At 39.6% G+C, this 25,981-nt stretch overlaps 1 protein-coding gene across 4 annotated transcripts in view; it reads right to left on the bottom strand.

Annotated features, from left to right (window-relative positions):
- The window catches only part of MINDY4 (MINDY lysine 48 deubiquitinase 4), a 93,915-nt gene extending 68,588 nt beyond the window's left edge, over nucleotides 1–25,327 (bottom strand). For 2 of the 4 annotated variants that reach the window (XR_010598193.1, XM_065582664.1), the window contains exons 1-5: nucleotides 25,107–25,325; nucleotides 22,014–22,133; nucleotides 19,879–20,099; nucleotides 12,188–12,446; nucleotides 10,578–11,038 (exon numbers count right to left, since the gene is read on the bottom strand). Coding sequence is in view for 2 of the 4 variants with exons in the window: in XM_065582664.1 (XP_065438736.1) it covers nucleotides 10,578–11,038; nucleotides 12,188–12,446; nucleotides 19,879–20,099; nucleotides 22,014–22,133; nucleotides 25,107–25,184 (1,139 nt within the window). In the remaining 2 variants the exon portion in view is untranslated. Of the gene's footprint in view, nucleotides 1–10,577; nucleotides 11,039–12,187; nucleotides 12,447–19,878; nucleotides 20,100–22,013; nucleotides 22,134–25,106 lie in introns of all 4 variants that reach the window. The other 2 variants (XR_010598194.1, XM_065582665.1) reach the window with 2 other exon arrangements.
- Nucleotides 25,328–25,981: the final 654 nt, after the last annotated feature.

Genomic DNA, 25,981 nt, shown 5'->3' on the forward strand with positions numbered 1-25,981 from the left:
AATTCAAGTGCAATATTGACTGTATCCAGATGTACACTTCCACTGAAATCAATATTTACGATGTTAGATCAACACAATTATTTTGACACCAGCTTTAAACTGGGAGGAATCCCGAGAAATGGAAGGATTCCCTCTTTTCCCAAGAGCCAAAAGGATTGGCCATTTCCAGCAAAGCTGAAAATAAATGGAAGGAAGTTAGCAACGTCAAGATTCTTAATGAGTTAGTCTAGTGGAATGTATGGTACACCTTCACTGGAATGCTCTCCACTGGAGCCAAGCCCTTAATTGCCCACTCAAACCAAGGATACAACTGTTCCAGCTCCAACATAACAGACTTCCTCCAGGTTCATTTCTCATTTAGTCCAAGGGACAAACTCTGTGTGTGTGTGTGTCCGTGTGTGTGCGCGCGTGTGTGCGCGCGCGCATGTGCGGTCGGTTAGTCCTTCAGAAATGAATATCCAACTTCTGTGCTTATATTTTAATGTATGCCAGCACAGATGGCTTGTGGGTGGGAAGCATGCAATGGTTTACCAGGAGAAAAAAAAAATCCTGAGCTCTAAGGCAGTTCTAAAACTAATTAAGCATAGAGAATTGACAAGCGTAGGCTTGAGTCCTCCAATAGGTAATTAAGCTGTTTTACTCCAGTTTTAAAACTCAGTCATTTAAAGCAAGAACACTGATTATTTAAAGGGCCAACTCACTGTTTTTGTTAAGATATATATATTTTTTGCTCATTTCAGATAACTGGAGAAATGCTAAGAAATAACATTAGTGTTTTAAAATTGGTCATCTTGATTTTTCTACTGAGTTTCTTAGGGGGCAAGAGGTATATTTGTTTGCTTCAAGAAGTCTTCTGTCTAGAGCTGGTCAACAATTTTTGGACAATTTTTTTTAAAGCTGATTTGTTGCTATTGAAACTGTTAGCGAAACGGGGTCAGAGTCAACAAATCTCCTGACTCAAAAAAATGTTGAGAAAAAATGTTTCAGATTTGTCAAAATATTTAATTGCAACATTTTCAAAATGAAAAATTCCAGTTTCCCAATCCAAAGTTTCAAAATGTAAGCTAATTTGACTAAAAAAGGATTAAAAAAACCCCATCAAAACTGAACCAAAAATTTCAGAATGATAGAAATGAAATGTTTTCATTGACCTGAAATGAAAAAAAAAATTCTTTTCTGGTTCATGAATGATTTAGAGATTTTGACATTTTGTCTAGATTATAGATGGGAAAATATTTCAAACTCTTGAATATATTTGTGGGACAGCAAAGCCGTTTCCTACCCAGCTCTACTTCTATTCCCCAAAATGTATCTTCAGGTTGTTGGGTTTTTTTCTATCCTTTTTACTGAAATGTATAAATAGGGAAAATCCTCTCATAGCCAAGACTTTTTCATCATCTCTAAGTAAGAACTGTCAGTAGCATAATACAAATGTCCACCTTCATTGACCTCAGTTAAGGTAAGAGTGAGAAAGTGAGTGATGATTCAGAAGACAAAACAAAGTGATTCAGACTCACAGCTGATAGTCACATGTAGAAATGCAGTATTGCAAAGCATAGAGAAAGTGCCTGTACTCACCAAGGCATAGGAATGCAGAACTACTGCACTACAACAGATTCATCTAAGCCAGTATCCTACATCTAGCACTGGCTCATAAAGAGAGGTTCAGAAGAAGACACTCAGGAAATATTATGTTTACATCACTGTCCAAAACTGAAACTAATAAGATATGAGCTTGTAATGCAATGTAATGGCAAGAGACACCAATGTGATTTTTCACCACATACTAAGAAGTATAACATCAACAGAAAGATTTTTAATCTCCATGTGGCACTGGTGAGACATGCCTAGGATATTGTACCATTATGGGAGCTCTGAGTACTAGAAAGAAATAGGAAGGAAATTAAGAGCAGCAAAAGACAAAAATTCAGAGGTTGGAGGGACAGAATTATGAGCAAATATTAAAATCATTATATATAAATTTTAGTCAAATGATGACTAACAGAATAAGATAACTGCCTACAGGGTACTTAAAAGGGGTAAACGAAAAGCAGGGAGAGGAATGACCAGGGTGGTAAAAGCAGTTATAACTACAAATAATGGGATAGAATTAAGCAAAAGAAAATTTAGGCAGAATATAAGAGGGAAAATCCTAAAACTAAGATCTATTAGACTTTGGAATAGATTCCCAAGGGAAGTGGTGAGAGTTCTGTCACTTGAGCCATTTAAAGACTGAACTGGACAAAACCCTGGAAAATGTGCTGTAGCAAATATATATATAGTACTGAATAATATACTGTAGAACAAAGTGACCTAAAAAGGTCTTTTCCATCTCTAATTTCAATGATTCTATGAAATATGACTAATGTTCCAATGAAGGCATTAGTATCTATGGCAATTCCCTACATTTAGTCTGTTTGTGTTTGGATGCAGGCACAGCTTGGAAAGAATTCATGACAGAATAATGAGTCTTTGCTGTGATATTTTTGGAACAATTAAAAAAGTTCTCATCTGGGGAATTTTGGTTAAAAGGCTATGCATTGTCATATAGGAAAAGAAATTCTGGCAGAGGTCTCATCTGGCTGTTAGTCCACAGCTAGTGGAGATGGAGCACATCACAGAGATGCTAAGGTTTTGGTTGGAAGAAGATGGCTGACGCCAAGCCACATGCTCATAAAACAGCCCCTACTCTTCAAATTACCTAGCTACATTGGCAGAGTCTCGAAAGGAAATCACTAGCTCACATTCCATTTCTAGCCAAGACTGCAGGCAGTAAAGAGGACAGTATAGAAGGAGTAATTAGAGGTACAGAAGAGGTAGGGATGACTAGTGTTCACAGTGAAAGTATGAGTAAAAACTTAAGTGCCTCATTCCTGATCCCTTCCTTTGGACAATATTCTGAGATATTATAGGAACACAGAAGCAGAAGGGACCTACTGAGTCACCGACTTCAGTCCTCTGTTATCACAGGCAACCCATATCCTTTTGTTTGGTTATGGAAGAAGGAAACTATTCTAATGTAAAACAGTTCTGTCTCTTTTTGTGGTGCTGTCTTCCCTTCCCTTTTTAGCTTCTACAGTACAGGCAAGATATTCTTGAACTGAGCCTGATCTCTTTGTTTGGTCTCCTGGTTCTCCATGTAATTCCATAGGTATTCTCATGCTTCCTTTGCTGTTGAGATTTTAGCCTCTACTCTGTTTTCCTGGGGAATTAATTTTTTTCAGTTCCATATGCCATGGCAGGCAGAACACAGATGTCAAAACTCCCATAATAGGATACCTTTTGATGGGCCAGATCTTCTCACCTAGCTATGGGTAGACAGAGGTCCTGAAAACATCAGAACTGTTGCAGTTACACAGAGGGCCTACCCTCAGAGATGCCATGAAGTTCCATGGATTCCATCTGCATTAATATAGAAAGAAATTTAGGGGTATATGGAAAGCTGCTGGATCAGCAAATACAAGGATCCACCTGCCAATTCATATCCCTCACTCTTGCAATGAGAAGATTGGGGACACATCAGACTAGAAGGCTACTACCATCCTAAGGCTGCATTGGCAGCAGCAGGATGACTCTGTAAGTGGGCAAAAGGTGCCATGAAATGCCCTCAATTCTATATGAGGTATAGACAAGCAATAGAATTAATTTCATCCATGTTAGACATTCATCTTACCTATTTAATTTTTCCCATCCACAGTGATCATATATTCTGTTCTATGATTGATCTTAATTCCTTAATCTGTGTGCTCAGTTCACTGATAATAGCATTCTTACCCTTAGGGGTTTCAGCATCAATGACAATATATCAGAGGTGAAGGTCATTTTTTGTTATCTTTTTGCACTGTATTCCCATTCAAGACTCTGCTCAGGTAGGAGCTTAGAAGTTTTGGCGAGGTCTTTGATAGTTTATATCCTCATATTTGAATATGCTCTTTCAGACTACACCTCTACCCCGATATAATGCTGTTCTCGTTAGTCTTACTGCGTTATAGGCGAAACCCGCGTTATATTAAACTTGCTTTGATCCGCCGGAGTGCGCAGCCCCGCCCCGCCCCGGAGCGCTGCTTTACCGCATTATTTCTGAATTCATGTTACATCGGGTCGCGTTATATTGGGGTAGAGGTGTATTTGTTGAACTTATAGTGTGGTTATGGTTAGAAAAGTCACTGTCACACTTAACATATTTGATCCTTGTGCATCTCTTTGTGCTATGCACTTATTTAAAAAAAAAAATTATTCCTGCTAGAGCCAAAACAGTTAAAGAAGACTGAGCTGCATTGCACATCACTAACAATGTTTTCAAGTACCATAAATTCAAATGAAAGGATAATGCGGATAGAAAGGGATAGCTGAAGAATGATGAGCATTACTGGTGATGAACATAGAAAGGGTAAGAAAAAAAAACAGCTTGATTTTGAGATTTTACATTGACTGGCGTTGGAAGTTTAAAAAAATCATTTTTGACTTGTTAAATTGAGCAATGTTGATATGAAGTCATGTCAAGGTGTCATATTTACAGCCTTTTTTCACAGTGTAAAAGAGTATATACTCTGTGTGTGTGTGTGTGTGTGTATGTGTGTGTGCATAGATATATCTCTATATATTACAAGGACTATAAAATATACATATAACTTAGATATAGACCCTCACAAGGACTATAAAATATACCTATTACTTAGATATAAACCCTTACATTCTAAAGAAATGAATAACACTTCACAATGTGTGTGCATGTGTATATATATATGTAAGGGTTTATATCTAAGTAATAGGTATATTTTATAGTCCTTGTGATAAATATGATGATGTGATGTGAACTTACGAAAAAATGCTCAAGAATACTGAGAACTCCGTACGTTTTAAGGAGCATACTTCTTAAATGATCAAGTCTTATGTGATAAAATAAAACCCCATGAATAAGCCCTACAAATTGACACACTGTTAATTGTTGTTTAGCTGAATGATACCAGAAAAGTAAACATTCTGCACGTAATTATTTTTCCTATTATTATATATACAGTTTTTTGAGGGGAAGAAACATACACTGCCCAACTGGACTTAAAAGACTCAAAACCATCTCAAAACTAATATTACAAGTATGACCTATAACTACTCAAGAACATAAATTTGAAGTTCATGTTGAAACTCTATGCTTATTGCAAATTATTGTGTCTAGGCCTGATGGGAACCAAAACAGTGATTCTCACAAACATAAGAACAGTCATAGCCTGTCTTCCGATAGTGGCCAATGCCAGGTGGAGTCTGGCCAATGCCAGACTCCATCCTGTGTCGCCCATTCCCAGCTTCTGGCAAATAGAGGCTAGAGACATATATCCTATATGGTTTAATACATAGCTAGAAGAGGATGAGTTAGGGAATTAGATTTGTTGTCAATTATTTATAACTCAGGATTCATGCAGATTTGCTGCCACTTACCTATGATTTCTCTTCTTTTGTAGGGTTATATTAAAAAGTGAGGGATAAAATTTCAAAGTAAAGGCATGCATTTTGTGCACGAAATTACCACGAGTGAATGCACAAATTGTATAAAGCACTTGAAAGCATGTAACACTATTTTTGGAACAAATTTGCAGTGGTGTGGAAGAGACCATATGACCCTGACAAGCTCTAACTCTTGAGGAACACAGAGAAAATAACAGCTTTGTTCTTCTCATTTGCACTCCTTAATTTTGTGTAGAAGCACGAAGACACCACAGTGATAGGCTCTATGTAAGCTAGATATTTTTTCCATCTCTAACTTCTGTGACTAAAGGGATGTTTTAAAAGTTATTACATGGCAGTAGACACAATATATCTACAAGGGGATGCATGGTAAGTCAGAAGTGTATTGAAAAATAGAGAGGTCTCCATTAAGAAGTCAACATTTTACCACAATTACCAGTGGCAGTGTAGTAAATGTAGTTAAATATTGACTTATTAATGGTGGATGTTTGGAATCTTTGTCAGACCTAGAAAATGGAGAACATCTGTTAAGGTAAATAAATCAGATATTAATCCAGAGATGCCTAATGGTGTCCTTTAAATAAACCAATAAATACCACAAGCTACATCCATATTCTTTGTTTCGAATTGATTTTCATAAATTCAGTTAGCTATTTTATGAAAAACTACTTAAGAAACAATAGCAACTAAGTTTGCTTTTTTAAGTATATTTGGAGAATAATTGTATTACTACAGCTGATCATTTCTGGAAGGATTCCATTCATAGTCAGTTTATCATTCCTCTTGTATGTAAATCCAAAATGGCTGAGCATTTCATTTTGGTTGTAAGAGAAATCCAAATGTCTTCTTGGTTTGTCTACCTGGCTAAAATGTGCCTGTAAAAATAAGATTATAATCCTGCAGTTCTTATTCAGGACAAACTCCCAACAAAGCTAATGCAATGTTGGCCTCAGTACAGACCGTTGAATATAGAGGACTAGTTTTGAGTTTATATTTTTAATACTGTACAAAATATAAATATATTAGTCTAAACTAGTCAATTGAGCACTAGATTGGGATTTAGGATACCTGGGTTCTATTCCCAGCAGTGGAGGATTTAGCCACTGAGCCAATTGGGCCTGTGCCCAGGGGCCTCGGCCAATTTGGAGGCCTCTGGAAAAATGGGCACCCCCATGCCCCGACCCCGCTCCCCAGCAGGAGCGCCGGGTGGGCAGGGGAAGCCCCTGTGCCCTGACCAAGCTCCCCGGCATGAGTGCCGGGAGGGGAGGTGGGGTGGGGCAAACTCTCCCGCCCTGACCTCATTTCCCCAGCAGGAGTACCAGGTGGGGGCAGGAGGAACTGCAGGTGAAAGGGGTGGGGAGGGGCCATCATTTGCTCTGGCCCAGGGCCCCACAAACCCCAAATCTGCCTCTGATTCCCAGCTCTGCCACAGGCCTGCTTGGTGACCTTGGGAAAGTAACATCACCTCTTTGTGCATCAGTTTCTCCATCTGAAAAGGGAAAATGATATTGATCTCCTTTGTAATTGCTTTGAAACCTCCTGATAAAAAGTGTAAGAGATCAGTATGATCATTATCATTATTAAACTGAAGTTAGTTAACAGATACCCTCCTGTGCCCCCCAATTCTTGCCTTGTCTAAGACTAATCAATGATATAATGACTCACAAAACAGCAAACACAGCACGGTGTTCATCCTTCCCTTTTACTTAAGTGTGGGAGTCCAAATATTGAGGAATCCATATTTCTCCTGTAGATTTTTATAAACAGTTATTTTTCTCTGCTCTGTCAGCAGCCGTTATTCATTGATATTCAGATAGTCCTTTGATGCAGTGCTGTGGTTTTGCCTTCTTCTTTTGCCGAGTGCATCTATAGACAAAAGGTGCCTGGGGTGGTGAATAACAATCAGAACCTTTGAACATGGCAAGCCAGAAAAAGGCAAAGAAAACAGGAATGAAAAATAAGACTGGAATGTCTTCACTTTGCTAAGGGAAAAAAGGAAAAGATTACAAAACCCTGCGGGTGAACCAGCTGCAATCAGTCCTAAACTACATTTCAAATATTAATCGAGAAGGGTCAAATTCTGTCATCATTAACACTGAAATGCGAGTTACAGAGAGTGGACTTTGGCTCCAAATAAATAGTGACTGTTACACTTTCTGAGCTAGATCCTGCAAAGTTATTATTATTTATTCATTAAATTATTCTAGCACCTAGGAGCCCTACTTCGGGACCAGGACCCAGTCATGCTTGGCACTGTCAGGGCCGGCTCTAACTTTTTTGCTGCCCCAAGCAGCAAAAAAAAGCGCCGCCCTGCCGAGCCCCCCCGCACCACCGCCGAACACCCCCCCCCCCGAGCGCCGGATCCCGTGCCGCCCCCCACCAAGCGCAGCGCGCCGGAGCCCGTCCCCCCCCCGCCAAGCGCCGCGCCGCCGGAGCCCCTCCCTGAGCGCCGCCCCCCCCCCCGCCGAGCGCCGCGCCGCCGGAGCACCCCCCACCGAGCGCCGCCGGAGCGCCTTCCCCCCCGCAGAATGCCGCGCCGCGATGCCCCCCACCACCCCAAGATTGGCCGCCCCTTACCAGGTGCCGCCCCAAGCATGTGCTTGGTTGCCTGGAGCCGGCCCTGGGCACTGTACAAACACAGAACAAAAAAACAATCCCTACCTAAAAGTACAATTACAATTGCAGTGCTAAACTCTCTGCCCAAATCTGGCAAAGCACTTAAGCATATGGCTAATTTTAAGCACAGGAGCAGTCCCCCTGACTTCAAAGAGAAGTCATGTGCTTCATGTGCTCAAAGTACTTATGCACTTTGTGGTTTGGCCAGAATTCTCAGCACCATGCAAGAGCCTGTGAGCCCTATGTCAGCAAAGTCTTTTACGATACTAATACCAATGCAATGATTAAACAGACTGTTTATGAAACAGCTCCCTCTACTGTTCTTTCTGAAACCCGCTCATTCCATCAGAGGAATCAAAGCTGTTTTAACTCACAGGGACATACATACATTGTGCAGGATTGTTCATGGGGTGTCAGTTCCTTCCAGCACAGCTACTGCTTTTCATCTCTGTCCCACAGGTGCTGATTTAGCATGGTAGATGCCACAAGGCCCAGCAACAGCTGCGTGGAGGTATTACAACTGCTTTGTTGTTTGAACAAAACCTCCTACTCGGTTTTAGCCAGCCCTTTGCTACAGAGCAAGGCAGTGATACATAATCTGCTATACTCCTATTATTTCATCAATATTGGGAACATACTCACTCTTATCACCCTGTATTCCCTAAAGCAATTCTTTCTGTTAGTGTAGAACACTTATTTTTTCTTACTCGTGACATAAAGGCTTTTTTTTTTTTAAACCATCTATTGTAAATCTCTTGGGATGCTGGGACCTTGAAGTCGGTGTTCTGACAGGTTGTTCAGCAATCCACATCACTTAGATGAAATCTGCTAACATGAACAAATAACTGTGTCATGCAGGTGAAGGAAGAGGAAAGGGGAGGAAAGCCAGAGGCCTCTGCAAATGTTTTTTGGCTCCTAAGAAGAGGAAAGTGCCACGCTGGTCTCCATGCAGCTTCAATGAGACCCTTGCTCACTGCTTCCTCCAGTCCGCGGAAAAGAAAGATGGAGGGACCTAACATACTACCATGGATGTCAACAGTGTCCTGTGCTCATTAGGACGCAGAATTTAAGTATAGAAACCCAATAAACCAAAAGAAAGAATTTAAGTTTGCAGTTTGGAATAGCGATCAGGTCATCCTCAGTGTTTTGTTTTTAAATCAATCTACTCTTATAATAACCAGTAGTATTACATTCAGTCTAAGATTTTCAAACCAGGTGCCTAATGCTACTCTTCTATACCCACAATAAGACACCTACCCAAGTCTCCTAATTTTAAGAGGTGTTGACCACACTCAATTTCTATTGACTGAAATACCTTTGCAATTCAGGCCACTTATTTATGCAACTAATTATAGACTGCTATAAGCAATGGGCCAATGAAGCCCATTAGAAATTAGAAATTTTTAGCCAAGTACCGAGAACTTCATTCTAACTTCAGGCAAGATAACTCTTAAATAAAACCTGTCCTAGCATCACTTGAAAGGGAAGAAAACAACACTGTCTCCAGCATTTTCTTCTTCTGCTGTTCAGATATAGATATATTTCAAGGCCTAATCAAGATCACAGCCCCATTCAGACAATGTGCATTTATTTCACATTAGTGCCCTGGAACATGGATCAGCATCAGGTTCCCAATGTGCTAGGAGCTGTACAAAGCTCCTATATATAAAATACCTCAGATCCTGCACTGAAGAGTTTATAATCCATGTGAAGATAGTGACATATAAGGGTGGAAGGAGAGGGAAAGTCATCAATATGTTTTTGGGATCATGGGGTTAAGGAAGTTCTCTCTTCCTCTTACAGACTTGAGGATCACCTTCTATATTCCCTCATTTTACATGAGCACCCGGAGGCCATATTCTCATACTTCTCAGATGCAACAGGACTCAGTTCATAAAAACACAAGAACAGCCATACTGAGTCAGAGCAATGGTCCATCTAACCCAGTATTCTGTCTTCTGATGGTGGCCAGTGCCAGATGCTTCAAAGGGAATGAACAGAACAAGGCAATTATCAAGTGACCCGTCCCCTGTTGTCCAGTCCAGCATCGGGCAAACAGAGGCTAATAGCCATTGATCGAGCTGTCCTCCATGAACTTATCTAATTCTTTTTTGAACCCAGTTACTTATGGTCTTCACAACATCCCATGGCAATGAGTTCCACAGGTTGACTGCATGTTAGGGGAAGAAATACTTCCTTTTGTTTGTTTTAAATCTGCTGCCTATTAATTTTATTGAGTGAGCCCCGGTTCTTAGGTTATGTGAAGAGATAAATTATACTTCCTTTTTCACCTTCTTCACACAATCTGAAGCTCATCAGTGCTAGTTCTTAATGCATAAGAGGGCTCTTTGTTGAGCACCTCCTTTTGTGCCTCTGAGCTAAATAGAAATCATATCTAGGCTTCCTGCACAAATCAATATTAGTTAACTACAACACTTCCTGAACTCTTCAGTACAGTAGTTTTACAGATATTCTTGAAAGATACCCAACAATCTTACCTGCGGCCTGATAACCGATTCTCATTGTTTTTGGGAGATCTTTCTCTCTTTTCTCTTCCAGCTTCTGAATGTCTGTGAAGAACACTTAATCTGAGGGTTTTTTCACTGGTGTCTATATCAAAGCTTGCCATTGATTTCCTTTCTTCAGCTTTGGTTCTCTCTCTTTCTGATAAGAGTTTGGCAAGTGGATCAGCTGTGTCTTTGGACGTATGTCTTAGCTTCTCACTGACTGAAGTTGTGTATGAGTTTGATGAAATCTTTGATGAAAATTCCATATCTTCTTTCAGACCACTGGCATTATGTGATGAAAGGTAACTCATGGACTCTGTGGAAGTTCCTTTAATTTCTTGAAAATCACTAGTTGGCACCACTGAAGAATTTTTCTGATGATCTTCCTCTTTGAATTGCATTGTGCTATTTATGCCAGAGGATCGTTTTAGAAGCTTCCTTTTTACTGAATCCTAGGATAAATTGTCAATAAAGAACATACCAGATTAAATGTTCAGCCTTTTTAAACAAACACACAAGAAAGCAGAAGGCTCTATTAGTCTAACTACTGGGATATGCAGTTTATTCTGTTATTAGGGATGGGGAGAGCCTGTTTGGATAATAATAGTAAGAACTGACTTGCATCTTCACCCAAAATTTGGACAGTATCAAGCCAGAACTATATGGTAAGTCACTTGGGGTGGGGTCCACCTGGCCCATGAATAGGGCTCCTTAGTGCTACAACATAAAAATACATAAATACATACATAAATATTATTATTAATAATAAGGATCAACTTTTTTGGTCTCTTAATTGTGCATTTTCAGGCACTCCTTCTTTTCATCCAGGATCAGAAATTAAATAGCTCACGAAACCTTGTTGTTTACCCAGTTCAGATGAAATCATGAAGTACAGAAAAGTATCCAGTCCTATTTCTAGACCCAAGTGGTTTAGACAAGTTCAGATACACACACAAACTTTTATGTGCATCTCAGAAATTATTCAAACTGATCATGAGAGATTTTTCCATTGCTAATGATCATGGGTCCAACTTTGCACTCTTTACTCAGGCAAAACTCCCGTTGACATAAAAAAAAACAGAATAGGGAGAAAAACCAAAAACATGAATCTTGGTGTTTTCCAGAATACTCACTGAAAGAGTACAGTACAAAACACATGAGAATGTTCGTTGAAGTATAATTGCTGGAACCCAGAACTGTTGTTGATTTAGGCTGGGGTTTCTAAAGAAATGCATTGGGATTTGAGTGCCTAACTCCCTTAGGTACCTTTAAAAATTCCAGTCTTAAAGAAATAAAAAGTAATGAGAATGGAAAATAAACAATAACTATACATAGTGTAATCAAAGATCAGAGAGTTGCATAGATTAGTTATTACACAATGTGATGATCGCTGATGGTTCTAAATCATCTAAAAGATTTTCTTAAATTACTAACTACAATCTCTTCCTTAAATTACTGCTCTACTACAAACTCTAAATATAGCGATTTAATATACAAAAACAATCTGCATGTTATATTCACATGTCTTTACTAGAAAATATAATGTAGAAATCTATAACTCTAACCCTCTATTTAATCTCTCTAGAAGTACAGGAAAGCACCTCTTGTGAACTTGCAGTGGGTCCAGCCATCATTCCTCTGACAATGAGACCAGACCTGGACCTTTGCTTCTCTCTCATTGTGGTCTTCATCTCCTCAGAAGTTTCTGTTATTTTCAAATCATCTCTGCTATTTTTTGACTTTTTATCTCCTTCAGAGGATGAGCCACTATTGGGTACTACCACAGTCTTGGATTTCTCACTTTTATGTTGATGTCTCTTCGATGGAATGACTTTATCTAGTGGAACATCAATGTCATATCTATCAGGGAAGAAACATATTTAAAATGAAATTATACACAAATACTATCAATAAAAAATTACAATAATAACGTGGTTGAGTTACTTGTGAATTATCTAGCAATTATATATGACTGATAGCTCATCACTTAAAATGTCTGCATACAGCTCTTCAGTTTTTAATCCTGCACTTTTTCTGGAATGAATTATAAATTAAATAAATCATTATTTTAATCTTATGATATCTTAATGTGCTACATACCATCTCCTAAAGGAGAAAGTATGTATAAAATCCTAAATAGCTTTTAAACCATTAGCTGTCTTCAATGAGAATTAATTTATTATCATTTCTTATTTGTAATTAGGGCTGTCAATTAATCACAGCTAATTTACGGGATTAATTTTAAAAAATTAATCGCGATTAAAAAATTAATCACAATTAATCGCAGTTTTAATCACACTGTTAAACAGTAGAATACCAATTGAAATGTATTAAATATTTGTGGATGTTTTTCTACATTTTTAAATATATTGATTTCAATTATAACACAGAATACGAAGTGTACAGTGCTCACTTTGTATTATTATTTTTTATTACAAATATTTGCACTTTAAAAATGATAAACAAAAGAAATAGTATTTTTCAATTCATCTCATATAAGTACTGTAGTGCGATCTCTATCGTGAAAGTGCAACTTATAAATGTAGATTTTTTTTTGTTACATAACTGCACTCAAAAACAAAACAATGTAAAACTTTAGAGCCTACAAGTCCACTCAGTCCTACTTCTTGTTCAGACAATCGCTAAGACAAACATGTTTATTTAGATTTACAGGCGATAATGCTGCCCACTTCTTATTTATAGTGTCACCTGAAAGTGAGAACAGGCATTCACATGGCACTTTTGTAGCCGGCATTGCAAGGTATTCACGTGCCAGATATGCTAAACATTCATATGCCCCTTCTTGCTTCAACCACCATTCCAGAGGACATGCTTCCATGCTGATGATGCTTGTTAAAAAAATAATGCATTAATTACTTTATTAATGACTGAACACCTTGTGGGAAAATTGTGTGTCTCCTGCTGTTTTCCCACATTCTGCCATATATTTCATGTTATAGCAGTCTTGGATGATGACCCAGCACATGTTGTTCATTTTAAGAATGCTTTCACTGCAGATTTGACAAAACGCAAAGAAGGTACCAATGGGAGATTTCTAAAGATAGCTACAGCACTCAAACCAAGGTTTAAGAATCTGAAGTGCTGTCCAAAATCTGAGAGGGACAAGGTGTGAAGCATGCTGTCCAAAGTCTTAAAAGAGCAACACTCTGATGCGGAAACTACAGCACCCGAACCACCAAAAAGGAAAATCAACCTTCTGAAATTGGTATCTAACTCAGCTGATGAAAATGAGCATGCGTCGGTCCGCACTGCTTTGGATCGTTATCAAGCAGAACCCATCATCAGGATGGATGCATGTCCTCTGGAATGGTGGTTGAAGCATTAAGGGATATATGAATCTTTAGTGCCGATTACAACAGTGCCATATGAATGCCTGTTCTCACTTTCAGGTGACATTGTAAACAAGAAGAGGGCAGCATTATCTCCTGCAAATGTAAACAAACCTATTTGAGTGACTGGCTGAACAAGAAGTAGGACTAAGTGGACTTGTAGGCTCTAAAGTTTTACATTGTTTTGTTTTTGAATGCAGGGGTTTTTTTGTACATAATTCTACGTTCGTAAGTTTAACTTTCATGATAAAGAGATGGCACTACAGTGCAATTGAAAAATACTATTTCTTTTGTTTTTTACAGTGCAAATATTTGTAATAAAATAAATATAAAGTGAGCATTGTACACTTTGTATTCTGTGTTGTAATTGAAATCAATATATTTGAAGATGTAGAAAACATCCAAAAATATTTAAATAAATTGTATTCTATTATTGTTTAACAGTGTGATTAATCATGTGATTAATCGTGATTAATTTTTTTAATTGCTTGACAGCCCTATTTGTAATATCGTCACGTCTAGGAGTCTCTCGTCATGGACCAAGACCCCAATGTGCTATACGCTGTATAAACACCCAAGAAAAACAGTCTCTGCCCCAAAGAGCTTGCAATCTAAGTATAAAACAAGACGGATACAGCCAGATGGGGGAATACCAGGAAACAATGAGGCAAAATTGGTCAACATGGTAGGCACGGTTCGCAGCAAACCAGCAGCCTAATCATTGCCATTCCTTTGAAGCTTGCCAAGAGTCTCTCATTTGGAATGAGACTCACTGATTTTGGATTAACGTTAAGGATGTTTTTAAAGTATTTCATTCTTATGATTTACGTTTTGTAATGTGTTTCTGTGAGGCTTAGATTTTTGTGTCTTGCAATGTTACATTGCCAAAAGTTCTCTGACTCCTTATTTGAATATAGGATGTGCAAAAATACCATATGGCTCCCATCCTGCAATGACTTATGCAGGTGCTTATCTTTATGTATGAGTAGCCACATGGAAGTCAATGGGGATTGCACTCAAATTGTAGAGTCACCCACGTACATAAATCTTTGCAGGATTAGGTCCTAGTCTAGTATCTGGTCGATGGGTGAAATTCGGGCAAAACTCCTTTTGACTTCATTGGGGCCAGGATTTCACCCTCTGACTTTAGCCAGTTCCAGATGACTCACAGGAAGGTATAAAACCCCATAAAGCATCTATAGCAGGGGTTCTCAAACTTCATTGCACTGCGACCCCCTTCTGACAACAAAAATTACTACATGACCCCAGGAGGAGGGACCGAAGCCTGAGCCTGCCTGAGCCCCATCGCTCCAGGTCGGGAGCCAAAGCCCCAGTGCTTCAGCCCTGGGCAGGGGGCCTGTAACCTGAGCCCTGCCACCCAGGGCCAAAGCCGAAGCCTGAGTCCTACCACCCAGGGCTTGAAGCCCTTGGGCTGCAGCTTTAACCCCAGACCCCAGCAAGACTAACGGCAGCCCTGGCAACCCCATTAAAACAGGGTCGTGACCCACTTTGGGGTCCTGACCCACAGTTTGAGAACCTCTGATCTATTGTATTAGTGTATATATAGTAGACCTCTACCTCGATATAACGCGACCCGATATAACATGAATTTGGATATAACGCGGTAAAGCAGTGCTCTGGGGGGGCAGGGCTGCGCACTCCAGTGGATCAAAGCAAGTTCGATATAACGCGGTTTCACCTATAACGCGGTAAGATTTTTTGGCTCCCAAGGACAGCGTTATATCGAGGTAGAGGTGTATATCAGAGGGGTAGCCGTGTTAGTCTGGATCTGTAAAAAGCAACAAAGAGTCCTGTGGCACCTTATAGACTAACAGATGTATTGGAGCATAAGCTTTCGTGGGTGACGAAGTGGGTATTCATCCACGAAAGCTTATGCTCCAATACATCTGTTAGACTATAAGGTGCCACAAGACTCTTTGTTGCTTTTTATCTATAGTATAGTATATAGTAACTGGTATGTCATGGGGGGGGAATTGTACTTCCTGACTATAGGTGGTGAGCAATTTATTCCCTGATGCATGAGCCCCATCGCTCCAGGTCGGGGGCCAAATATACCAATATAATTTGTATCCCAGCTAATGTAACTGCAGAGGATAAAACATTAAGTGATTAACATGTTCATTTCAATTTCTAACCTTTTAACCTTTTTTTCTAATTAAATATTTTCATCATTATGATCCTTCACCAGCAAGTTCCATGAAGTTAAAAAATATTGTGTTATAAAATATTCCTTTTCATTAAATAGTTAAACAGCTACTTTTTAGAAGCAACCAAAATATTGTACAAGAGGGAAGGGCACGGTATACAGAAAGGATACACAGAAGTTCTAGAGGTGCTGGGGACCATGACTTGTGACTCAGGGCCATGCAATTCTTGGCTGGCAAAGGGCACAGTGGGCCAGATTTAAAAGGTATTTAGGCACCTAATAATGCAGATAAGTACCTAGTGGGATTTTCAAACGTGCCAAGGCACCTAAGCCCCATGGGCACCTACGTGCTTTTGAAAATCCCATTAGGCATCTATCTGCAACTTTAGGTGCCGAACTACCTCTAAAAATCTGGCCCAGTGTGTAAATACTGGGGCTGTTTTTAGAGTTTGTCAAAGCCTCTCTAAAGGACGTGAAGAGGTAAACTTATTTATAAGAGATGGTTATTAGATCATGACTCAAAGAACCAGCTCTTGGCACAGAAAATCTAATTCTCATTCTGTGCTGTTTCACTTTTTTTTTTTTTTTTTTTAATTATCAGGAAGGCTGAAATGTGGACTCATCTCAGGCACTGGCTTTTTACACTCTAATTGCCCATTTCTCCTCTGGCTGCTGGGGGCTGCCTTGGTTATGGGGGTCACTGGAGGTAGCATACTCCAGCCACACTCCTTCCCGCCCTGACATTCTGGAAGGACTTAGCATTGCCAGATGGGCAGTTCCGCATGCCATTCCTTATTACGGCAGCTTTGCAGCCCCTTTGTGTTGCCAGAGCATGGGCCAAAACGTGTCCACTGTCCCCCCTGATAGAGATCTGCAGCCCCCAGGGTATTAAAGATGGGAAGGAGAAATCCCCACCTTTCCTCACATCCCTTCCAAGGCCACTCGAAGGTAGGAATGAGATCAACATACAAATGGGCAGAATCTCAGTGGGTGTAAATCGGCACAGCTCCATTCCAGTCAATAGAGCCACACTGATGTATACCAGCTGAGAACAAACCCACAACGTATGCCTCCATTGCACATCCACTCAGTTTACTTTCTTCCATCCCCACATCCATCCATGCTCAGCATCGCCAACCCCAAGTGTGCAAGAATCATGAGTCTGGCGATCCAAAAAACCCACAAGCCTGGCAGGAAAAAAATCATCATTATTTTTTTAAGTGAATACATTTTGTGTTATTTTATCTTTGCTTTCTGGTTTCTGAGCTTTCAGAATACACTGGGGTCATGTCATCAAGCTTATCTCTGCACCCACAGTGGCTAGAAATGTACTCTTTCTTTAAAGAAAATTAAGTGTCTCAGGTAATCACTTGACTCCTGGAGCTGGGGCTTTAAAAAAAAGCACCACCTCCTGTGAGAGTTGGCAACTCACCTTTCTCAAGCTACCTTTGGAGCAACAGAGAAGGGAGGTGAGACCAGGCATGTCAGTGGGGGTCACCCCTCCCCTGGCTGCACCCTGAAACCCCAACATATGCCACTGGGGAGGGGAGAGATGAACGTGTGTGTGTGTCTCTTTAAAAACAGCTGGGCACTCCTCCCTGCCCCTCCCCCCCGGCCTCCGCCAGGGAACCACTGCGCAAGCCCGGAGACTAGAGCGGTCTGGCTTTAGAGAGTGAGGATCATAGAGTCCCAGCGAGACACAAGAAAGAGAGTAAACCTTCGCGATCGGGGCCGCCCTGCGTCGGGAGCGGAGAGCTCGCTGGTCAATCATTCCCGCTTCCTGCGCGCGGGGGTGCGGGCGGGAAAGAACGGCCAAACGCTTCATTGCGCATGCGCGACGGAGGGGTATAAGTAGAGCGGAGGGCGCGAGCTGGGACAGGGGCCGGTCGCTGTGGCGCAGGAGCTGTGCGGGGGATGGGCTGAGTCACTGGCCTGACTCTTACATGCTCAGCCCCTCCCCCCCCTTCCCAGGGGCTGATACTAGGGACCGGGGCTGCCCGGGAGGGGCCGCTTGTTAAAGCAGAAGCGCCCTCAGGGCTCGGGCTCCCTGCGGGACCTGGCAACCCCCTCAGGGGGCAGCTCCCGGGCGGGGGGACGGGGCGAGACCGCTTAGCCTTGTTTCAAACCGTCTCACCGGGGGGGGGGGGGATTTGGTGGAAGATTATAAAAGCGTTTGGTTTTCAAATCTCTCTCTCTCTGTCTCTCTCTCACACACTCCTGTCTGTAGGGCTCGTCCTTCATTTGGGGTTAGGCTTCATCACTGCCCCAAGGACAGCTGGGTGGGTGGGTGCGTTGTTGGTTTTTTTTTAAAACACACTTAAAAATCCAGGTTATTCAGTCTGCCTGCTCATTGACCCCGCTAAAGGAACAAAGAGCAGCTACGGATTGCTTGAAAGCCATTGTAGGGAGGGATCAGGCATGTTTTAAATTGCAGGAGGTTCTGGGACTTCAATTGATCTAGCCCAGGGGGAGGCAACCTAGGGCAGGCGTGCCAAAGGCAGCACCTGAGCCGATTTTCAGTGGCATTCATGCTGCCCAGGTCCTGGCCACTGGTTGGGGGCGGCTCTGCATTTTAATTTAATTTAAAATGAAGCTTCTTAAACATTTTAAAAACCTTATTTACTTTACATACAATAGTTTAGTTATTATTATTTATTATTGGGGGGTGGGATAGCTCAGTGGTTTGAGCATTGGCCTGCTAAACCCAGGGTTGTGAGTTCAATCCTTGAGGGGGCCACCTAGGGATATGGGGCAAAATCAGTATTTGGTCCTGCTAGTGAAGGCAGGGGGCTGGACTCAATGACCTTTCAAGGTCCCTTCCAGTTCTAGGAGATAGGATAGGATATCTCCATTATTATAGACTTATAGAAAGAGACCTTCTAAAAATGTTAAAAATTATTTCTGGCGTGCGAAATTAGAGTGAATAAATGAAGACTCGGCACACTGCTTCTGAAAGGTTGCCGACCCCTGATCTAGCCAATAGAAGAACCTGCTTCTAAAAGTATTCAGTTGAAGCATAGTATCTAGCATAAACTAAACATAAACATAATAACAAGGGGACATTAATATTCAAAAGTAAGTCATAGAAAGAATTTGTACAAGTTCCACCCTGCAGGATATACACTTGGGTAGAAAGGGGTTCAAAATACTTGAGGTTGTTAAGTTTGTAGGGATGAAATGAATACAATCATGCCTTTTTTATGATTCTGATCCTATGTATTCTATTTCTAGTTACATATAAGAGAATTTGTTGCCTAGATATTTATCACTACTTAAAGCAGTGATGGGCAACCTGCGACCCATCAGGGTAATCTCATTGTGGCTGGGAGCTGCAGGGGGGACATGCCTGCAGATGGGCAACATCAGCAAAATGTCTTGTGGCTCGCAATCAGATTACCTTGATGGGCTGGCTGCAGGTTGCTCACCACTGACTTAAAGGCATGCATTCATATCTGAACTTTCTCAAACATCTGGTATAATAGCTCAGGGCCCCTTGTACAGCAGAATGAAGATGTAGGATAGATCGTCAAACACCAAATATGATAGCAGAGGGCACCCTAATACAAATCTCAAGGAGCACATAATTAAAAGGATCATCTCAATTTAGAATATATTTACCTACATTCATCATAGTACCCTTTTAATAGTGTGCCAAGCTAAAGGCAACTAGGAAAAGATGACAAAACTGAATGTAAAAACTGAAACCTCTTCATACTTGTAATTCTGAATGTTGGGATTAGACTGCATACACACGTAAAGTAAAATGGGACTATACCTGTAAACCTCAGTTTTACTTGCATCAGACACTGTTGTTCTGCCATGCATGTCTTCATCTGAGTAGTCATTAACTGATGATGTCTCTATACACCTAGACTGAGAGCTCTTAGCTTGTAGAACTGAAGCTGCAGGACTTGTGATGCATCTGGTGGTCCCAAAATGTTCAAGAAAATAGTTGGTGATAACTTCAAGAATTGTTTTCAGTGGATTCTCCTTTGCCTAGAGAGGGGGAGGAGGGAATACATTGCTTTACAACTATTGAAAGTCACCAATTAACTTTAGTTAAAACAGAAGATTGAGAAACATTTTAGTTTTACAGTGCAGCAGTTTAAACTGACTCATGTTTTTTTAAGATGCACTGAGGGGTTTTGCAGATATAAAGTCATGTTAGTTCATAAATGGTATGATTCAGGAAAATATTAAGGAATGTTGAGTACTCAGAGATCCAGTTTATTTTACACCTTAAAGATTCTTAAGAGTCAGAAGCTTAAAACAGAATAGGCAGACAGTGAAACAAAACATTCTTTCCCCAGTCCTTTTGTCTTGGCTTCATATTTAAAAATATTTCTTAATACAATATCCAAATAAGTGACTAAAGTGGTATGTTTATTCCAGTAAGAAACTACTTCTTGAGAAACTGACCATAATGGATTGAATGAACTAGAATATTATACATGCAATAATAACTCAAACTTCTGATTTCTGTTCCGTTTTTCTTGCAAAAAAATCTTAAGTTCTGCAGCTAGCATTAGCTATCCAATTAGATATAAGTTAATACAATCATGCATGTTGAACTACATTTCTCAAATGTTGGTTTAAAAAAAAGTCAGAAATATTGGGTGTCAACCACTTCTGTGTAAATGTAACAAGGAAAAGGTATTGAACAAAACATAAGTCCTTCAAAACCAGTAAAAAACTACACTGTTTAACCGTACAAAGCTGAGCCTTAAAAGCAAAACAAACCTAAAGTAACTATGGTTATATCAGGGTAATTGCTACTCATTTTACATAGTATACATCAGGGGTCAGCAACCTTTCAGAAGCGGTGTGCTGAGTCTTCATTTATTCACTCTAATTTAAGGTTTCACGTGTCAGTAATACATTTTAACATTTTCAGAAGGTCTCTTTCTATAAGTCTATAATATATAACTAAACTGTTATTGTATGTAAAGTAAATAAGGTTTTTAAAATGTTTAAGAAGCTTCATTTAAAATTAAATTAAAATGCAGAGCCCCCCCCCGGACTGGTGGCCAGGACCCAGGAATGAAAATCAGCTCACGTGCCGCATTTGGCACGAATGCCATAGGTTGCCTAGCCTTGGTATATATTGTTCAAAAGTATCCTAAACCAATTTACATGTGTACCATTTACTGTTTCCAGCAACATCTGTAGTTGAGCAAGGCTACCACATACAGAACCACAATATTTTGGGACAAGTGAAGTAGCTGAACATGATATACCTGTAAAAATGCAGGAGAAACTTGGGTAGGTAAAATTACTTGAACTGAAATGTAGGTAAGGCTGCAGTGCTAGCACACCTACTCTTACCCTCCCCTGCCAAAAAAAAAATTATGGTCTACAATGCTCATAAGTGGTAAAGGCTTAGTTTTACAAAATGTTTTGAAAGCATGATCTGATAACAGTGCCTGTAAAACCAGGCAATGTCGCATTCTTGTTCAATTCTGACTCAAGATGATGCTCACTGTCCATTCTATCTGTAGGTTAGATTCTGGTGTACAAAGAACTTCATCTGGAAAATGGATATGCTAAAAGTGAATAATCTCTGATGGAAAATTAACTGCTCCCTACTCTTTAAATAATGTTTATGTAGACTGAAGTTATAATAAGAGTGTTCCATCTCCAGCCCTTAAACTTGTGCTATGCAACTTACACAACCTTGTTACCTCAGCCCCTCCTTAAAGTCAAAATGTAGATCAGGTCTATTCTTTACAACCAGTAATGGGAAATGACACATGTAGTAAGTCCAGCTAACAGCTCTTTGCACTTTAAAGTAACCCCATAATGATGATTCTTGTCTGACCAGGTTTTTAAGCTTGCTTTTAACATGTAATATACAACTCTTGGTGATGCTGACTTCTGGTCACTTAAATACAAAACTGAAAATTCCCTTACCTTGTTTTGTTTGTACAAAGATTGTAGATGCAAAACATTTCGCAGTTCATTTCTATTGTTGATGCTAAGTGCAGTACGTGGAAATTCTCTGTCCATAATGGCACTTGTCTTTTTTAAACCCTCAAGGGAAGAAATGTCAATTTTAGAAATACTGCAGGAAACATAGTACAACTTTAAAGTTTACAACATCTTTATTCAGTAGGTCATACCTAATTTGAAGCTTGCTATAAATGCTACAGTACATACACCACTAGTGCATAAACTTCCTATTATTATCTTGGATAATTTAACTATTGCTGTATTATCTAAACTTCTTTTATAATTAATCAAGGGAAGCCTGCAAACACAATGGTTACATTATACAAGATGACGCTTAAAGCATGGCTACAGTGCTTTTACATCAGGAATAAAATCTATATGCTCACAATATATAAAAAAATCAATAAAGCTTGATTATGAAATATGTATACCAGTGGCTTGACTTTTTCATATGTGCTGAACTTCAGAATCTCATTAATATCTGATGGGGCTGCTGATAGTACTAGTGAAAACTGGGCCTGTTGTGAATATAAATTCCCAGAATATTTAGGCAGCAGATAAAAATCTTTAAGAGGATGCTGAGAATTCATAAAATGTATCTGAAACAGTAGCTTGTGTTTTTATAGTCTAAATACTGATCAGGTCTCATTATATGTGTAGAAAACAAGCTGTATTGTATGTTCAAAGGTCAATCAGGCATGCATGACATCTGATAATGGCTGTCTAGAAGTCCTCATATTCCTCCTGTGTTGCAGAAGCTGTTGAGTATTTTCAGGAAGTATTTGACCATTAGTAAATAATAACTTGAATATGCTTTGTAATGTATTATCTTTTGTCAAACATAAAATGTTGGAATTGATCTGAAGAGACCTTAACAGTGTATTTCAAAACATGGCTAACTACTTTAAAGCAGGCAAAAAAACAATCCAAAACTTCAAAATATACACTTCTACAGAACTCTTGTGTTTTTCTCCAGTTAAGAGAAGCAAAGCACCACTTTTAGTTATATGAAGTCTCTTTCTAAACTTAGTGAACTTATGAATCAGGTTGAGTTGAAAGGTTACACAAAAATGATTAACAGCAGTCCCAGGACAAGATTCAAATATTAGATCTACACCTGAATATCTTATAAAATCTCTACTTTAGAAAGACTCCATACAAAATTGCACTGAAATGCTAGCTTTGGAGAAGAATCCCAATTTTAGTGTAAACAATGGGAAGGCTGAAGCTAAAATCCAGCTAAGCAAATTACGTTGCTCTCTTGAGACATGAGATTGCTACTTGATAGTTATGCTGAGAGACTGCTTTAAGGAGTTAAGGTGGCTGGCTTCAGTCCCAAAGATGTGTGGCGAAACTGCTAGTGAATGATTCTCTGCTGCAGACACCATGGTTCTGAGCTATGAAGTAGCTCCATAGAAAGTCACATAAACACACAAAAAGCACTAAGGCATAAATGAAATAAAGGCAGCCTCTTTTCAATTGTAATGTGTCCCTTGCTTAATGGAAGAATAAATTCCGGGAGATGAATCTGGCACAGGTTCTAGGTTTTCGATGTGAAGGACCTTGGGCAAATACAAGGCTTGCTTCATTCTGCCACCATCCCGCTGCTCAGTTTAAACTGATAATTTTAATAGTGGCTCGCTAAGTGTTCTATGTACACGTCTAATCTAAAAAGCAATGCAGTATTTTTACCTGAACATCTTGGTAAAATGTCATCCTGGCAGATAACTTCCATTGTGCTTTGAAACAAAGAGTTGATAGTATAAGGCAAATAGAGAATTAAAACTTGTTTTAAACTAATTCCCATGGATGGGAACAGCATCTGGATCCTGGAATCCTAACTATCTCAACCCATATACCAAAATTATAGCTCTAATAGGCATCAGTGCAGATGGAGAATATTATGAGGTGAAGAGTGGATAGTACAGAGATGTATAAAGGTGATGCTTTCTATAATCCCTACCAACTAGGCCCTTAACTCAGAAAAGTCTGAGAGGAGATATGATAACAGTTTTCAAGTACATAAAAGGTTGTTACAAGGAGGAGGGAGAAAAAAAATGTTCTTCTTAACCACTGAGGATAGGACAAGAAGCAATGGGCTTAAATTGCCGCAACGGAGGTTTAGGTTGAACATTAGGAAAAACTTCCTAACTGTCAGAGTGGTTAAGCACTGGAATAAATTGCCTAGGGAGATTGTGGAATCTCCATCATTGGAGATTTTTAAAAGCAGGTTAGACAAACATCTGTCAGGGATGATTTAGATAATAGTCCTGCCATGAGTGCAGGGGACTGGACTAGATGACCTCTCGAGGTCCCTTCCAGTCCTATCAGTCTATGATTCTGAAAATAGGATTTTTGATTTCTGATCCTAAGTTTGGTATGAGCACCAAGAACATTATTTAGAGTGCTCCATAATGCCTTACATGGAGTAGCGGGCTTCCAGAAAAACTAGTTTTTCAATAAGTCCTTATTAGGATTTCAGTTTTCCCTTTAATATCTCAAACTTTCCAGAGGGAGCTGCATGAATGTTTGAAAACTAAATAAATTTAGAATGGGATTTTTTTTACATTCATAAAATCAGTTATCTATGCGTAATTCATGATTGTGCTGTTTCTCTGTATTCCCCTGCTCCCTACATGCATTCTGACTGCTTGATCTCTGTTAGGTTTGGGACACCTAATATTTGGACAGCATCAGAATGGACACTTCCCAGTAGCCCCCAGAAATATTCCATAACCTTTTTTAAGTGTTGATGGGGGCATTTTCAACAAAACAGATTTTTATATGCACAGTCATGTTTCTTTAGCTAGATAAAACCCAACTTCCGTATTCAGAAGTGTTACTATTAAAGAAATGCCTTATGGGAAATGTAGTCTACTGTTTTTATTCTAGTAGCTTGTTACAGTTTAGATACAACCACCCAAAAACTGGAAAAATTCTATCCTCTCCCCTAGCATCCCTTAATCTCTTTCAGATGACTGAGGGGGCTGTTCATGTGTTGTTTTGCTAGGGTCTCTCACATGCATTGACTGGAGCAAAATGAGACAAAATTACCTTTCTGCTGAGAAATTCTCTAACCAAAGATGCAGCCACTTCTTCCACAAAAGAGTTATCCATTTTATTCCAAAACATACAGGGGTGTTCTTTACTTGATCAAAATTGGTCATTAAAATTTGCTGACTTCCTAGCTCTTCCGTACAGCCATTAACCACTGCATTCCTGAAGCAGACAGCTCAAATTGCAGCCTGCAGTACCCTCCTCTGTTGCGTTGTCATGGATTTGTTGCCATGGAGACGGTGTGTCATCAGAGATGGCCAGAGAACTCCTCCCCTCTGTGAGAAAGTAGATATTTCATGCAGCTGAAAAGAGCTCATGTTAACACTCAGTATGCAACCAGTGTGCATAATACTTCTATTAAAGTTAAATATATTGTAAACATGAGATTCCAAGAAAACCATTCTCAACGTTGGATCATAATACTCAAATCTTAATTTACCCAAGATTTTCTAAATTATTTACTAACATATTTAATGAAAATTTGCCTATTCATTTTAGTGAGCACTTTTCTAGGTCCACATTTAAATGTCAACTTTGGCATTAGAGTTTAGAGGTAAGCTTACTACATATGACAACATGAAGCTATTAAAGTTCTTGGAGGCATCCGAAAGGAACAATTTCATAGATACCAAGGCCAGGAGGCATGACTGTGTTCATGTAGTCTGACCTTTTATATAAAATAGGCCATAGGACTTCCCCAAAATAATTCTTAGAGTATATATTTTAGGGGGAAAAAATCAATCTTGATTTAATAATTGTCAGTGATGGGTAATCCCCCATGGTCCTTGGTCAATTGTTCCAGGGGTTAATTACCATTACTGGGAAAAATCTATGCCTTACTTGCAGGCTGAATGTATCTAGCTTCATTTCCA

The sequence above is a fragment of the Chrysemys picta genome, chromosome 2 (assembly GCF_011386835.1).
Source record: "Chrysemys picta bellii isolate R12L10 chromosome 2, ASM1138683v2, whole genome shotgun sequence".
Classification (NCBI taxonomy): domain Eukaryota; kingdom Metazoa; phylum Chordata; order Testudines; family Emydidae; genus Chrysemys; species Chrysemys picta.